The sequence below is a fragment of the Schistocerca gregaria genome, chromosome X (assembly GCF_023897955.1).
Source record: "Schistocerca gregaria isolate iqSchGreg1 chromosome X, iqSchGreg1.2, whole genome shotgun sequence".
Classification (NCBI taxonomy): Eukaryota; Metazoa; Arthropoda; class Insecta; order Orthoptera; family Acrididae; genus Schistocerca; species Schistocerca gregaria.
The window spans coordinates 656867162-656881262 of record NC_064931.1 but is presented as its reverse complement, the minus strand read 5'-3'; the positions used below and the strand labels follow the sequence as shown (position 1 = coordinate 656881262).

The window sequence follows — 14101 nt, the reverse complement described above, 5'->3', positions numbered from 1 at the left end:
CGCCACGCTTCTGGAATATTACAGAGGAAGTTTGTAGGTGCCTTTGAGTAAATTTCAACTCATGCGTAAGAATGGGAGGTAATTACGGGGTTTCGAAAGAATGGTCCTTTAATTTTGTTGCCAAGTGTAGTTGGAACAGTGTGTGAAAGGTAGCAATCTACGCCCCCATAATTTGTAACTGTGCGGGACCTAATCATCAGTGAGTAGCTTCCGCGGGATATAGCATACCTGAAGATATTCGTGACCATTATTTCTCACCCATTTGAGGCCATTGTCAAGGCTGTGTTATTCAGCGCTAGTGTTGTTTCTTCTGGATGGCCTAATTTTATGTTCAGTATACTTCATCCTCAAAGGAAAAGTACCAGTGCTCATGAAGAAATACAAACGTTACAAGAAAACGCCTAAACCTAATCGTCGACGTACTGTAGACAATAGTACTCATTTTCTTTTATACTTTCCCTTCTAAAGATGCTGTGGCACTCGCTAAGGTTAAACTAGTGAAAACTGCACAACATATGCAAACTAAAAACTGTTCGCTACCACCTCTGCTTTTTCTCGTAACGAAATCTATTTATTTCACTGGTATTATAGCGGAAAGCTGAAAAGTGAAGAAATTCTTAATTTTTGGAACTGTGCTACATAATATGGAGAAAAAATCATCGACATGCAGGTAGTAATGACATCATGAAGTGTAAACTTATCAAAAGGAAGAGAGACCTTATCATATTGCATACCGAGCGAGGCGGCGCAGTGGTTAGCACACTGGACTCGCATTCGGGAGGACGACGGTTCAATCCTGTCTCCAGCCATCCTGATTTAGGTTTCCCGTGATATCCCTAGATCGTTTCAGGCAAATGCCGGGATGGTTCCTTTGAAAGGGCACGGCCGATTTCCTTCCTAACCCTTCCCTAACCTGAGCTTTCGCTCCGTCTCTAATGACCTCGTTGTCGACGGGACGTTAAACACTAACCACCACCACCACCATATTGCATAACGTTCTAGTAGTAATGCAGTCAGAAATCAACGAATTGCTGTGTGAATTAAGTGGATATTTCTTCTACTTGCTGTTTTCTTTGTTGAAGGAAATTTAAATTCTTCTTTATGGACGTTTCAACATAAACAGTGTGTCACGTCCCTCCTCACAATACTTTGTGGAGACGTGGGGACTTTTTCACATAATGTGGTGGCCACAATCAGTATGTTGCCAACTTGTCATCCCTTTCTGGCCACACAGAAAATGTGAAATAATCACGACAGATGTATCAAGGGGATCGTTATTGGATCCGCTCTCGTTCTCCCTGTACAGGGTTATTCGCAAGTACCTCCAGTGCTTTAGAAGACAGCTGCACGAACACTATAACACGTACAGAAAAATGACACATATCGGTAGATAGAGCATCTCTCCAAGCGCCTGTAGATAGGCAGCTCAATGAACAGCTTTCCCAAGCGGAGTGTTGGCACTGCACCTCCTCAGCCAGCAGCAACTTTAATGCACTGCAGGTACGTGCTCTTCCACCTGTATTGACGTTTAGAGCATCACAAATACTGGGTGCTATGTGAGTTAAAAACTTGGACACATGCTCTATCCAACGATATGTGTCTATTTTCTTTACATCTTGTAGTGCTCGTGCAGTCGTCTTCTGATACCCTACAGGTATTTATGAATTAGTATGTATACCATCATGTGTCTAGCAAGTATGGATAGTTGCTTTACTGATAATGCAAGTATTTAAGAAAGAATATTGAAGAAAATTCAACAACAGGAAATGTCAATAAAATTTCCTTTAAAATTAATAGCTGGCTTCTTGCAAATGACCCGTCATTGGACTTATACAAAAGACAAATAATGCAATTCTGTACTCCACAATGCCGGACGACACCATTAGAAATCATGAAAAAATGAAGCATAACATTTTAAATTCTTAGGTGTGTGTATTCGTAAGAAGCTGTGCTGGAAGTGACAGGTTAGAGATGCTCTTAAATGTCCAAGCTCTGCACATTTTGTCTTATGTTTAATATTAGATTTTGGAGATGAAAAGGTCAAAAAGCTTACTTACTTTTCCCTTTTTCAACCACTACTGTCTTATGGCATCATATCGTAGGGTACCTCGTCACTCAGGAAGAAAGTGCGCATGTGTTGTGCAGAAGCGGTCAATAAAGATAATCCGCTTCAGAACCTCTTGTAGAAAGCACCTTAAACAGTCCTGGATTCTGGTAACAGCCTCACAGTACATCTACTCCCTTGTGAAGGTTGTTGTCAACAGTCAACCACAATCTGCAAATAACAGCAACGTTCATAACAGCTAAATGGTTCAAATGGCTGTAAGCACTATGGGACTTAACATCTGAGGTCATCAGTCTGGCCGGCCGCGGTGGCCGAGTGGTTCTAGGAGCTTCATTCCGGAACCGCGCGACTGCTACGGTCGCAGGTTTGGATCATGCCTCGGGCATGGATGGGTGTGATGCCCTTAGGTTAGTTAGGTTTAAGTAGTTCTAAGTTCTAGGGGACTGATGACCTCAGATGTTAAGTCCCATAGTGCTCAGAGCCATCTGAACATTTTTTTTTTCATCAGTCTCCTAGACTTAGAACTACTTAAACCTAACTAATCTAAGGACACCACACACATCCATGCCCGAGGCAGGATTTGAACCTGCGACCGTAGCAGCAGCACGTTGTCGGACAGAAGCGCTTCGAACCGCTCGACCACAGCTGCCGGCTTCATAACAGCAGAATAAAAAATGACTAATGCTACTCGTTCCGCCATCTCACTTTAAAACCCGTATCACAGAGCAGAGACTGTGTAAAAAGAAACAAATATATCTTTTATTGACACTTCACATCTCATTTTTAATCGGTGCTGTATCACCTTAATATGATGTGACACGTTTTTATATCTACAATCTGCGGCCAGTGATCCTCCTTTCCAGGGAAGCATCGTTATCACACAACGGGCATAGTTAGTTAGTGATTCTGTGAACCTTGTACTATCACGTTTGAACAGACAGCTGGAGTAGTCGAAAGAATATGTACTCATTATCTATTTATTTAATTGTTCTGCATTATAACCGAAATTGTAGCCTATCATCTGGTGTTCTAAAGTGTAAGGGGCAGTCAATTGAAATGAGACAATGGAAAAAGTAAGCAAACTGTTTATTACTTCAAAAGTAATCGAAGTAACTGTTAATACAGTTATCCCACTGTGAGACAAGATGGTCAGTACCTCATGGAAAAATATTTTAATTGCTTATGGAACCATAATTGAGCCCAAGCTTGCATCTCCTCGTCCGAAGCAAATCAACGGCCACGAATATCTTTCTTCAGGGCTCAAAAATGTGAAAATCACATGAAGTTAAATCAGTACTGTATGAGGGATTTGTAACATCTTCCCAGAAAAACTTCTGCGGCTTCCTCTAAACAACCGTGGAAACATGTGGGCCCATCCACGGTGTAGGAAACGAATGGCATTCGAAACAGCTTCCACTCATCTCAGAATGAATAAATACAGGTCCTATATGGTTTTCAAGGGAAACTTATACTATTCGTCCTGCACGATAGTGGAAAGTTCGCCTAGTGGTGAACAGCAATCACGACCCTTTCTTTCCGAAGTAGACCACAAAGGTTAAATAATACCGAGATCTGGTAACTATGGTGGCCAGTGGAAATGCGACCATTCATTCCATTGCACACAAAAATAGTTCTGTACCATGGGAGACGTGCGAACAGGGCGTTGGAATACAGCATCACCATTGGGAAAGAAACATTGTACCTTAGGATGGGTCTGATCAGCCAAAATGGTCACATAACCCTGGGCAGTAATGCGACCTTGCAGAGTAAGAATGGGGACCATGGAACACCACGATACGGCAAACCCAAATTAGATTAGATTAAATTAGATTAGTACTTGTTCCATAGATCATGAATACGACACTGCGTAATGATGTGGAACGTGTCAGGTTAATAAAAGGTATCTATACAAGATATTACATTACACAAAATATTACATGATACTTAATATTTTTTGTGGGGGGGGGGGGGGGGGGAAATTACCCACTTACTGTATCCAAAAATTCATGTAATGAGTAGAAGGAGTTGCCATTCAGAAATTCTTTTAATTTCCTTTTAAATGCTATATGACTATCTGTCAGAATTTTGATGCTATTAGGTAAGTGACCAAAGACTTTTGTGACAGCATAATGTACCCCCTTCTGAGTCAAAGTTAGATTTAACCTTGAGTAGTGAAGATAATCCTTTCTTCTAGTGTTGTAACCATGTACACTGCTATAGCCATGTACACTGCTATTACTTTTGAATTCGTTCGGATTGTTAATAACAAATTTCATAAGTGAATATATACATTGTGAGGCTACAGTGAAGATCCATAGCTCTTTAAATAAGTGTCTGCAGGATGATCTTGGATGAGCTCCAGCAAATTATTCTGATTACACACTTTTGTGCAATGAACACTCCTCAACTCCTCATCAATGCATACACCTATAAATTTTGTATATTCTACCTTAGCTACCGGTTTCTGATCGAAGTCTATATTTATTAATGGTGTCATTCCATTTACCGTGTGGAACTGTATATACTGTGTTTTGTCTAAGTTCAATGAGAGTCCATTTGCAGAGAACCACTTAAAGATTTTCTGAAAAACATCGTTTACAATTACATCAGTGAATTCATGTCTGTTGGGTGTGATAGCTATAATTGTATCATCGGCAAAAAGTACCAGCTTTGCGTCTTCGTGAATGTAGAATGGCAAATCATTACTATATATTAAGAACAGCAGAGGACCCAAGGCCGAACCTTGCAGCACCCCATTCTTGATTGTTCCCCAGCTTGAGAAATTACCAGTTTTTTGCATATTTTGTGAACTGCTTATTTCAACTTTCTGCACTCTTTCAGTTAGGTATGATTTAAACCGTTTGAGCGCTCTCCTATTCATACCATAGTACTTGAGCTTATCTACGAGTATTCTATGAATTACACAATCAAAAGCCTTTGAGAGAACATAAAAAATCCCAACTGGTGACTTCTGGTTACTCAGAGCATTTAATATTTCTTTAGTGAAAGTATATATAGCATTTTCCATTGAAAAACCTTTCTGTAAACCAAACTTACATTTTGTTAAAACTTTATTTTTACAAAGTTTTGAAGCTACTGTATAATACATTACTTTTTCAAGAATTTTGGATAAGGCAGTTAGAAGAGAGATTGGGCGGTAGTTATTGACATCAGACGTATCCCCTTTTTTGTGCAGTGGTTTAACAATGGCATACTTCAGTCTATCTGGGAAAATACTCTTCTTCAGAGAGCTATTACATATGTGGCTGAGAATCCCACTTATCTCTTGGGAACAAGCTCTTACTATCCTGCTGGAAACGCCATCAGTTCCATGTGAGCTTTTATTCTAGAGAGAGTTTATTATCTTCCTAATTTCAGAAGGAGACGTGGGTGGAATTTCAATTGTATCAAATTGTGTGGGTAAGGCCTCTTCCATTAACTGCTGTGCTTCTTCTAATGAACATTTAGATCCTATTTTCTCTACAGCATTTAAAAAATGCTTACTCAAAATGTTTTCGACTTCCGGCTTGTTCTTTGTCAAGTTTCCATTCGCTTTGATGGTAAAGCCGTCATCCTGTACTCTTGGTTGCTCTGTCTCCTTTGTAATAATATTGCAAATTGTTTCGATTTTGTTATCAGAGGTATTAATCTCAGACATGATGCACATACTTCTGGGCTTTTTAATAACCTTCCTTAATGTAGCACAGTAGCTTTTATAATATTTGGCTGTTTCTGGGTCATTACTCTTTCTTGTTGTTAGATGCAGTTCCCTTTTGTGGTTACAAGATATTTTTATTCCCTTAGTAAGCCAAGGTTTTTTGCATGGTTTCTTATAATTAGATTTAACTACTTTCTTGGAGGAACAGTTTTCAAATTCTCATACAAGTGTATCATGAAAGAAGTTATATTTTAAATTAGCAGCGGGTTCCTTGTACACCTCATCCCAGTCTAACTGCAGAAGATTTCCTCTGAAATTTCTAATTGTTGTGTCATTAACTGAACGCACAACTTTGGAGGGTAGTTTTGAATTACTGAATGGAGCTAGGTCATATACTGTAACTAGCTGAGCACCATGATCAGAAAGGCCATTCTCAACAGGACAACAATTTGTGTTTTTAAACTTATCTTGGCCTATAAAAGTGTTATCTATCAATGTGCTGCTGTTCTTTACTGCCCGAGTATGAAAATCAATGACAGATGTCAAATTGAAAGACCCGAGCAAGACTTCCATGTCACTCTTCCTATTACACTCTTTCAGTGAATTAACATTGAAGTCCCCACAAATAATAATTTGCTTTCCCTTATCTGACAGATAGCACAACAAGGCATCCAAGTTTTCCAGGAATAAATGGAAGTTTCCTGAAGGGGACCTATATACTGTTACAATTACAAAAGAGCCCTCCTTCAGTTTAAGTTGACAGGCACATGCTTCTATATGTTGCTCTAGACAAAACTTTTTATATCCAAGCTTTTTACACAGTGATAACTTTTGACATATTTGGCAACTCCTCTTCTCACCTTATTCTCTCTACTAATATGTGCAGCTAGTTTATAACCACTGATATTTATCTTTTCCGTGTCAGACACAATGTGATGCTCAGACATTCATACTATATCTATTACATTATCAGATTCAATGTCATCTAAACAAACCAGGAGCTCATCTACTTTATTCTTCAATCCCGGAATATTTTGGTGAAAAATGAGAACATTATTTTTTACTTTACTGTTGAAGGAATCTAATTTTTTCTGTAATCCACCAATATTTTGGTTAAATATTGTAACATTACTATTTACTTTACTGTTGTGCGAATCTTGTGCGTTTTGGACCTCTTTAGCACCTGCCTGCCTGAACTTCCCATCGGACACTGATATTAGTCTAAAAAAGAGGTACATCCATGAGTACTAGTGTCCCCCTTATAGATTTCGCTAACAACCCTGCCAGTTTATCCTTCCCTTTCCTATTGAGGTGTAGGCCATGCCTTGTGAAATCCCCCCTACCAATAGCCTCGACAGGAACCTATCCAATGTCTGACAGAGTGGCTGCCCTACGCAACTGTAGCCGTGATCCCTATCAGTACTGTTTCCCACTCCACCCACGATCATCACATGATCCTCCTTTGAGAAACCCTTGCACCAGGAATCTATATCCTCTAACACCTGGCTAAGACATGCACTTGGCTTGGAAACGTTTGTGACCTGGTACCTGTCACCTAATTTTTCCTGCAAAATCTGGCCCACACCTCTTCCATGGCTGCTACCTAGCAACAGAACTATCCTCTTACTTTCTACTTTTTTTTGTAAAAGTTGGTTTCCTAGTGAGATTCTGTTGCATCTTAACTACATCTACTTCTACTGGAGCCTCTTCCTTACTTAACAACTGTGGTAGCAAGGCAAATCTATTGGTTGTGCCAATTGGGAAACTGTCAGACACTGTTCCCTCTCTGTGACCCCTGTTCCCAGCTACCACTTCCCGTCGCTGTTTACCCTCCTCCCCCCTTAACCTCTTCAGTTCCTTCTTCGCTCTGTCCAAATCAGCCTGAATGGCTCTAATTTTCTGTTCAGCTGTAATCCTAACCCTGCAAAAGAATGGAAGAGTATCGTTTGCTTCCCCAATAGCCACGCCGCTACATTTTCCTCAATAAAACCACCAGTCAGAACAGCTGCACAAAACCCCTGAACTAACTTTCCTACTGCAGCACACACACTTAGTATCCATGGTAGTTTGGTAATTAGTTAAGAGATTTACTAAGTGATAACGATAATATATTAAATGCAGGTGTAAAAGGACACTAAATATGTTTTGGAAACTAGTATGTAAGTCAACTATTAGCAAATGCACTTAAATTTGTGGTATAGCGCTAAATATGCAAGTTCAAAATTTAGGCCTAAACAGCCGAATGTATCCAAAACGAACTTTTTGCGATTACTGGAAGAATACGCAAATAAAAGAAAAACCTTTAATGGCAAGCTTGAAGAGCACACTAATGAACGTATTTAATTAGTTAATCTATAGCAAATGCTATCACCGAAGTCCCGTCACGTTTGTCTCCGCGGACGTAACCTCAGCCAGAAGCTGGAAACAGTGTGAAGCAAAACTCGTCTGACCAAATGACATTCTTCCATTGCCCCATAGCCCAGGTTTTACGCCTTTGGTACCGCGTTTTCCTGTTACGGGTATTCGCGTCTCTGATGTATTTTTTCGGAATTTCAGCTCGCCCTGCAATTCCCAGCTTATGGAGCTCCCATTGTGTAGTTCTGGTGCTGATAGGGTTCGCATTTAGGACGTTCCATTCTGCAGTGACATTTGCAGTTTTCGTCCCCTTATTTTTCGTCACAATCCTCTTCAATGACTGTCCGTTACGAACACTCAACACCCACTGTCGTCTGCACTGTGACTTAGCGGACGAAGTTTTTCCGATTTACTTGTATGTGGTATCAATCTTCGATACGGTGCTTCTTGTAACACCAAACACTTCGGCTACCTTCGTTACGGAAGCAGCTACCATACAAGCACCATCAATTTTCGTACGTTCGAATTCACTTTGCTCCGACGTAATGCACTCACAGCCACACAGAACACCGTTCTGACCACAATTGACGTTTGCAGCGAATGAAGATGCTGTACAGATGCCGTTCGTCGTCAGGTACAATAGCGCAACCTGCAGGCTTGGCTAGCATCTGTTCAAACGTATATTTCTCGCAGTGTTTACATAGTTTTGTCTGACTCCTGCAAATTCAGGCGTTTCTCAGGGAAGTGTATAGGAAGCGTTGCTGTTCATGTTGTATATTAATGACATGGTACACAATATTAACAGTAGCCTCAGATTTCTGTAAGATTAGGCAGTTCCGTGTATTGAAGTATCTATACGAAAGAAGCTTCACAAATATCCAATGAGATCTTGAGACGAGCACTTAAGACGGAGCTTCTTCAAAGAAATAAAACCATAAACCATGGTGGCGATCTCCGTTCCCTCGCCGCCCTTCAGTCTGGGCTAATGATAGGGCGGGGGGCGGGGAGAGGGCTTACTGTTTCCTTCCAAATTTCTCACATTTGCGCATATGAGTCCCGTCCTCCAGGTGACGTCACTCAGTCGATAAGACGTCACCCGACCAGTAACAAGTTTTGACATCACTATAAAGGAGGCAGACTTTGGTCCAGGCAGACAGCCATCTCCTGACGAAGAAACGTATGGATACTTTCGAAAGCTCGACTTTTAGTTCAGATTTGATGCGGACTGTACACCGAGAGAATCTTATGCGTTTAACCTCACTTTGAATCCACGCTATCAATAATCCTGAAAGTTGCGTTTTATATTTGAGAGTTTGGACACTGACATGTTGTACTAAAATGTTTGCAGACTGCTTCTGGAGGGTGCGCAGCGGCCAGAGGCTGCACCCCTCCGTGGTGCGGGACTCGCTGAGCGCGCACTCGCTGGGCCAGTGCGAGCGTGACTGCCTCAACGCGCGCTTCTTCACCTGCCGCACCTTCAGCTACCGGTGAGTACTCCCTCTGCCCTCTCCTCTTATCATTTGAGTCTGTTAGTTTAAACATACTTTTTATATTTCGACTCCCTAAGGAATGGATCTGCGCCAAAGAGGCGGTTCGCTTGTTGGTTGTAGGTATTTGTTCTCCCATCGGAGTATGCGGAGCCAAAGACAGGAGTTACTGCGGAGAGCAATTCTGTCCCTTAAGACCAGATAACCATCTAACTACACCACCCTGATCAGCTTAAAATGTTGTGTTAATTGTTGATGCTGTTGTGGTGCTGGTGGTCTTCAGTCCGAAAACTGGTTTGATGCAGCTCTCCACGCTAATGCGTCCTGTGTAAGCCTCTTCACTCACTCACTCAACTACTGCTCCACTTTCATGTCCATCGGCTCTTACTACCGCAGCCTGGAGAAATGGTAGATAATCTTTGCCACGTGTATTTTATATTCAACCTTCATAATTTCAAAGGATGTATTACAGACAATAAAATCAAAAGCGCACTCTAAATCTGCAAATGCAATGAACGTAGTCTAAAGAAAGGCAAACCTACCTTCCAAGAGAAATAGTAGAACCCGCATCGCTTCGCGTGTTCCTTCTTTTCTCCGGAAATCAATCTCATCTTCCACGAGGTCGTGTTCTACCAGCTGTTCGTCCGCCGATGATAGCTGAGTGCTGTGCGCGACGGAATGTCATACCTAACGGCCCGGGTTCGATTCCCGGCTAGGTCGGAGATTTTCTCCGCCCAGGGACTCGGTGTTGTGTTGTCCTTACCGTCATCATTCCATCCCCATCGACAAGGAAGTCGCCGACGTGGCGCCAACTCGGAAGACTTGCACCAGGCGACCGGTCTACCCGACGGAATGACCTAGCCACACGGCATTTCCATTTACCAGCTGTTCCATTCTCCTGCTAATAATTCGTGTCAGTATTTTGCAACCATGACTTATTAATCCAATGGATCGGTAATATTCACTCTTGTCAACATCTGACTTCGCTGGAACTGGAATCATTACATTGTTCTTTAAATCCGACTGTATTCCGCCAGTCTCAATAATTTTTTATACCAGGTGGAATGGTTTTGGGACGAGTTGTCTGGCATAGCGGTAACATATATACCTTCCTCATGAATCAGTCTATCTATTACTGAAAACCGTATCAAAGAATCTACCATAGATCCTGATACTTTTCACAACTACACGGAAAAACGCTGCCAGGGCTTTATAATACATGTAGATATTTGCTCTCGGAATGATCAGTTGTCCGCCCCTTCAACAGGGTCCGAAATGACAAAAGGGAGAGGACGGGGGTGCGGTTATCAGGAGCTTTGATACGATGTGCGTTATGGAGCCCCTTAGGGAAACAGCGTCCAAGGCTGGAAAGAATCCCAATGTCCACTCGTGTGTCTGCCGGAGGGCCTCATCCGAGATGTGGACGAGGCCCTTCCTGTGGCTATAGAGGGTTTAGGGTGCAGTAGTCACCAAGTTGTTGCTCATGTCGGCACCAACGACCCTGTCGCTTGTGTGCTGAGCCCATCATCAGTTCTGACAGGCAGCTAACATAAATGGTGAAGACTGCTGGTCTCGCTCGAGGGGTGCAAGCAGAGTTTACAATTTGCAGCACCATACCCAGAGTCGACTGGGGTCTCTTTGTGTGGAGTTGAGTGAAGGACCTCAATCAGAGGCTCCGTCGATGCTGTGACGGTCATGGCTGCAAATTTCTCGTCCTGCGTTATGGGGAGGAGAGTTGTAGGATTTCACATGGTAGGTCAGGGGAGCACTACACACAGGAAGCAGTTACTCGGCTAGCAGAGTACTTCTGGAATATTTAAGGTAGTTTGTGATGTTCTCATGAACGCTCGCCAGTCAATATGCAGAGAGTAAGAGCAAATCACGTACGAAGTGGAGACACTACCACTGACAAAATTTTAACAGTAAATTGTCGAAATATTCACAATAACGACCCTGAACTTATTGCCCTCCAGGAAAATTGTTGTGCTCAAATTATTCTGGGAACCGTGAGCTCGTTGACACCCGAAGTAGAACACTCTAAAATACACTCCTGGAAATTGAAATAAGAACACCGTGAATTCATTGTCCCAGGAAGGGGAAACTTTATTGACACATTCCTGGGATCAGATACATCACATGATCACACTGACAGAACCACAGGCACATAGACACAGGCAACAGAGTATGCACAATGTCGGCACTAGTACAGTGTATATCCACCTTTCGCAGCAATGCAACTGCTATTCTCCCATGGAGACGATCGTAGAGATGCTGGATGTAGTCCTGTGGAACGGCTTGCCATGCCATTTCCACCTGGCGCCTCAGTTGGACCAGAGTTCGTGCTGGACGTGCAGACCGCGTGAGACGACGCTTCATCCAGTCCCAAACATGCTCAATGGGGGACACATCCGGAGATCTTGCTGGCCAGGGTAGTTGACTTACACCTTCTAGAGCACGTTGGGTGGCACGGGATACATGCGGACGTGCATTGTCCTGTTGGAACAGCAAGTTCCCTTGCCGGTCTAGGAATGGTAGAACGATGGGTTCGATGACGGTTTGGATGTACCGTGCACTATTCAGTGTCCCCTCGACGATCACCAGAGGTGTACGGCCAGTGTAGGAGATCGCTCCCCACACCATGATGCCAGGTGTTGGCCCTGTGTGCCTCGGTCGTATGCAGTCCTGATTGTGGCGCTCACCTGCACAGCGCCAAACACGCATACGACCATCATTGGCACCAAGGCAGAAGCGACTCTCATCGCTGAAGACGACACGTCTCCATTCGTGCCTCCATTCACGCCTGTCGCGACACCACTGGAGGCGGGCTGCACGATGTTGGGGCGTGAGCGGAAGACGGCCTAACGGTGTGCGGGACCGTAGCCCAGCTTCATGGAGACGGTTGCGAATGGTCCTCGCCAATACCCCAGGAGCAACAGTGTCCCTAATTTGCTGGGAAGTGGCGGTGCGGTCCCCTACGGCACTGCGTAGGATCCTACGGTCTTGGCGTGCATCCGTGCGTCGCTGCGGTCCGGTCCCAGGTCGACGGGCACGTGCACCTTCCGCCGACCACTGGCGACAACATCGATGTACTGTGGAGACCTCACGCCCCACGTGTTGAGCAATTCGGCGGTACGTCCACCCGGCCTCCCGCATGTCCACTATACGCCCTCGCTCAAAGTCCGTCAACTACACATACGGTTCACGTCCACGCTGTCGCGGCATGCTACCAGTGTTAAAGACCTCGATGGAGCTCCGTATGCCACGGCAAACTGGCTGACACTGACGGCGGCGGTGCACAATTGCTGCGCAGCTAGCGCCATTCGACGGCCAACACCGCGGTTCCTGGTGTGTCCGCTGTGTCGTGCGTGTGATCATTGCTTGTACAGCCCTCTCGCAGTGTCCGGAGCAAGTATGGTGGGTCTGACACACCGGTGTCAATGTGTTCTTTTTTCCATTTCCAGGAGTGTATTTAACAAGGAATTGGAAGTACTATATCGTGTTCTTTGCTGACGACAAAAGTACTGGGTCTGTCGAGGTCAAAACTGAATCTCAATGTGAATTATCTGGACACAAGTAGGAGACCTTGGAGTACTCAAGTTGGATGTTTTTACCGGCCACCTGATTTCGCCGTAGCAGTTGTAGAATCATTCAAGTAAAGACTAAGCTCAATAGCGTGGAACTACCCGGATCATGAAGAGTTAGCTGCATGCGACTTTGATCTCCCAAGTATACGTCCTCCTCTGATTCACTGCAGGTGGTGCGAACAGACAGTCTTGTGAAGTGTTTTTGAGCACGTTTTCCGAAAACTGTCTTGAACAACTAGTTAGACAACCCACACGTAAAGGAAATATTTTAGACCTTGTAGCTACTAACACCTCCCCCCATGAACCATGGACCTTGCCGTTGGTGGGGAGGCTTGCGTGCCTCAGCGATACAGATGGCCGTACCGTAGGTGCAACCACAACGGAGGGGTATCTGTTGAGAGGCCAGACAAACGTGTGGTTCCTGAAGAGGGGCAGCAGCCTTTTCAGTAGTTGCAGGGGCAACAGTCTGGATGATTGACTGATCTGGCCTTGCAATATTAACCAAAACGGCCTTGCTGTGCTGGTACTGCGAACGGCTGAAAGCAAGGGGAAACTACAGCCGTAATTTTTCCCGAGGACATGCAGCTTTACTGTATGATTAAATGATGATGGCATCCTCTTGGGTAAAATATTCCGGAGGTAAAATAGTCCCCCATTCGGATCTCCGGGCGGGGACTACTCAGGAGGATGTCGTTATCAGGAGAAAGAAAACTGGCGTTCTACGGATCGGAGCGTGGAATGTCAGATCCCTTAATCGGGCAGGTAGGTTAGAAAATTTAAAAAGGGAAATGGATAGGTTAAAGTTAGATATAGTGGGAATTAGTGAAGTTCGGTGGCAGGAGGAACAAGACTTCTGGTCAGGTGACTACAGGGTTATAAACACAAAATCAAATAGGGGTAATGCAGGAGTAGGTTTAATAATGAATAGGAAAATAGGAATGCGGGTAAGCTA

The 14101-nt window shown here is 43.7% G+C and overlaps 1 protein-coding gene across 1 annotated transcript in view; it reads left to right on the top strand.

The window, feature by feature from the left end:
- Window positions 1-14101, top strand: part of LOC126298793 (uncharacterized) — a 484775-nt gene that overhangs the window by 388170 nt on the left and 82504 nt on the right. The window contains exon 8 of the mRNA XM_049990259.1: window positions 9427-9565. Within this exon, the coding sequence (XP_049846216.1) occupies window positions 9427-9565 (139 nt within the window). The remainder of the gene's footprint in view (window positions 1-9426; window positions 9566-14101) is intronic.